This window comes from Rhineura floridana, chromosome 11 (assembly GCF_030035675.1).
Source record: "Rhineura floridana isolate rRhiFlo1 chromosome 11, rRhiFlo1.hap2, whole genome shotgun sequence".
NCBI classification, from domain to species: domain Eukaryota; kingdom Metazoa; phylum Chordata; class Lepidosauria; order Squamata; family Rhineuridae; genus Rhineura; species Rhineura floridana.
The window spans coordinates 34,124,787-34,128,396 of NC_084490.1; the positions used below are offsets into that span (position 1 = coordinate 34,124,787).

Consider the following 3,610-nt stretch of genomic DNA (forward strand, 5'->3'; position numbering starts at 1 on the left):
TGATCTTGAACGTAGTGTATGGGTGGATTCGTATCGGAAGAGGTGTTCCATCAGGTATTGTGGTCCCAAGCCATGTAAGGCTTTATAGGTCAAAACCAGCACCTTGAATCAAGCTTTTATTAGCCATTGCTCAGAATTTACTGCATAGTAAACAAATTCTATTTGTTTTCCATTTGTACAGATGTTAGGTTTGTTCAATCTCTTGAGATGGAAAATCAAACTGTAATAACAGAGTTTATACTCTTGGGACTCTCCAGAGATCCACACCTACAAGCGATTTTCTTCTTGCTGTTCCTGATGATTTTTTTGGTAACACTATTAGGAAACTTGGCAATCATGCTGGTGACCAGGACTGACTCTAACCTTCAGAACCCCATGTTCTTCTTTCTCAGTCATTTAGCTTTTGTTGACATCTGCAATTCATCTATTACTGTTCCCAAGATGTTGGAAAACATTGTAGGAAAACAGAAAACAATTTCCTTGGAAGGATGCATTGCACAGATTGTCTTCTTTTTCCAGGTTGCTTGTGCAGAAGTATTCATCCTTGCAGCAATGGCTTATGACCGATATGTTGCTATATGTGACCCATTACATTATACCACAATCATGAAAAAAGAAATTTGCAGACATCTAGTGAGTGGAGCCTGGGCTATGGGTTTCTTGTATTCACTGGTGAATGCCCTGCCTTTGTTAAATTTACATTTCTTTTTTTTTTTTCCAATAATTTTTATTCAGATTTTCATAAAACATACAAGACAAAATCATAAAACATTCAAAGACAAAAAACAAAATCAAAAATAGTTAAACAAAAAGAAAAAAAGAAAAAAAAAAACAAAAATAAAAAATAAAGAGTAAAATATTGACTTCCCATTTGTCAAAGATCAAATCAGTTATAAGTCTATAATATATAACAATCCTGTCTCTTAAGTCATATTATAAAATCACTTTCCTCCAGTAGTTATCTTACTTAATCATCAAATCTCATAAACATTACTTTATTCTTTCCACAAAAAGTCAAAGAGAGGTTTCAATTCTTTAAGAAATATATCTATCAATTTTTTTTTCCAGATAAGCATATCGATTAATCCATCTCATTACTAATTATGATAATCTTATTGTCATAACCATAGTCAAAATAAACATTTCAATTAATCCATCACATCAGAATCTGTTAGGTTCAATAATTTCAGTAGCCATTGTTCTATTATCTCTATTAGTTCCATTTTCCATCTTCCATCTTCAGTAGTCTTGTTAAGTCCAGTAATTTCAATATCCAATCTTCCATTATCAGTATTCCATAATAATCTTGCTGTCAAAGCCATAGTCATATAGTAAGAGTCTGATGGGGATTACCTCTATCCCAAATATTTTCTTGCCATCCATTCTGAATAGGTTGCTGAAATACTGCTGTAAAATCATATCTCTGTTCTTTTTTTCAAAATACACTGGGTCATCTCTTAAAAGTTTTTCCATTGTCACATGGCTGCAGATAATTCCATAGATTTTCTCTATATTGGGCTCCATCACATCATTCCAGTCCAGAAGATTATCCATGCCATTGATAACTTTATCTCTAGAATCTTCATTCATTTCTTCAGAGATAACATTGAGTTCCAAACAATAGATTTTATTTCTAAAGTCCATAGACTCCAAATCTTGTTCCTGTTCCACGTTGGTTCCAATCTCCGGGATCTCCTCTCTCACAGGGACCCCTATTCCAGTCTCCAGGGTCGCCTCTCTCACAGGGACCCCTGTTCCAATCTCCGGGGTCTCCTCTCTCACAGGGACCCCTTCCAGGGTCACCTCTCTCACAGGGACCCTTATATCTTTAATCTCCTGCTTCATTTTACTCAATTCAATTTTCATTATCTCAATCTCATCCATTATTTTCTGAAACATAGTTATTTCCAGATTTTCAGCCACTTTCTTAATTGCCATTTTAAAAGAAAAATATAGGAAAACCACTTCTTATTTCAGCAACAATTGGGTTAATACTCCAAACTTGGTGACATCACAGTATAAACAGAGCAGACAGCCTTATCTCTCCAATAGTTAAGTAAACAAAATGCAGTTCCCAGGATCGAAACAATTAATGGCAATCGTCAAGAAACAGATTCGTCAAAATAAAATAGACCAAAAAGAGAGTAGTCTCAAAACAGTATAATATTTTTCAAAATAAAAATCTGGAATAGAAATCCCTCTTCTGTGTATATCTTTAGAATGCAAATCCAGGACAGCTTTTTGCAACAAAAACAGAGATAAGCTATTAATTAGTGCGTAGCAGAGAGAAGTTATGGCTCCCCAGTGAGATGTCAAAAACTGATCAATCTGGCAAATCTCTTTTAAACAGCAACAATTTAAGTCAAGTAAAAGAAAAATATAGAAAGAAGGGTGCTTGCCTGTTAATGCGTTCTCTCTTAGAAGATAAGGTGAACGTTCGCTTTATCAGATAGAGCTTGCTGTTAAAAATCCGTCCCACCTCCGTCGGCTGGACCTCGTCCCATAAATTAATGAGATCTGGTCGTCCCAACAAAAATAGGCTTTGAGGTTAATCTCTTCGTTTCTCCCTACCCGGGAGAAGTTTAATCAGTCAAAAAAAAAAGAAAAAACTGACTGATATATCTGAATAAGCTTCTTTTGAGGCAGGAGCCCGTCTCAAAAGCAGGCACAGGCTAAGTCACCCTTCCCGGAAGTCCATTAAATTTACATTTCTGTAAAAGCAATATTATTGACAACTACATCTGTGAGCTTCCTTCAGTCTTGGCCTTGTCTTGCACCCAGACCCTCACTAATTACATTGTTCTTATTACTGGGTTCATATTTGGTTTCAGCCCCTTCCTCTTCACCCTCATCTCTTATATTCACATCATTTCCACCATCTTGAAGTTTCGCTCAGCAGAAGGTAGGCGTAAAGCCTTCTCCACTTGCAGCTCCCACCTCATTGTGGTGGGATTATTCTACATTGCAGGTTGTTTCCGCTATATGAAGCCAAGTTCAGAATCTCTCATCTATCTGGACAAAGTGGTATCTATCCAGTATAGTATATTAACTCCCATGTTGAACCCTATCATTTACAGCTTGAAAAACAAGGATATCCAAAATGCTCTGGCAAAAATGTTTGGAAAGTGTAAGTTTCTTAAATAAAGTTACTCTCTACTCTCTATACAAATGTACTGTACAATAAGTTATGATATTAAGGTTGTATAGATAATCACCATCGTAAGGGCAAAAAAGGAGAGCCAAGGCTTATTTTAAAAATGTCTTACTTCTCTTACCACTCGAGGTAGACCCTGAGAAACAGAGAGATGATATAAGATTATGTCAAAGAAAATAATAAAAAAGAAAGGACTGGCTAAAATTTACTTTCAGGGTGGAAAGATGGGCGAAATTAACTAATGGGGAATCTGAAAGAGATAATTTTTTGGAAGGGAAATCTGGGAGAAAGTAAATTCTGATTCTGAAGGCAAATAATGAAATCTATGAGTTATATAATCAAATTGTCAGTACATGTCATTTACAGAAGTAATATCTGTGTTTCTTTTGGTTGAAGAACACAGAATGATCAATCCGATTAAGAGCACGGTCCACAATTCCACACTGCTCACAATGT

General features: G+C 35.7%; 1 protein-coding gene across 1 annotated transcript; it reads left to right on the forward strand.

Moving 5' to 3' along the window:
• The first annotated feature begins 207 nt into the window (after positions 1-207).
• On the forward strand, positions 208-3,144 carry LOC133367869 (olfactory receptor 8S1-like). The gene is made up of 2 exons (XM_061591959.1): positions 208-700; positions 2,708-3,144. Exons 1-2 carry the CDS (start codon positions 208-210, stop codon positions 3,142-3,144), a joined length of 930 nt encoding a protein of 309 aa, XP_061447943.1.
• Positions 3,145-3,610: the final 466 nt, after the last annotated feature.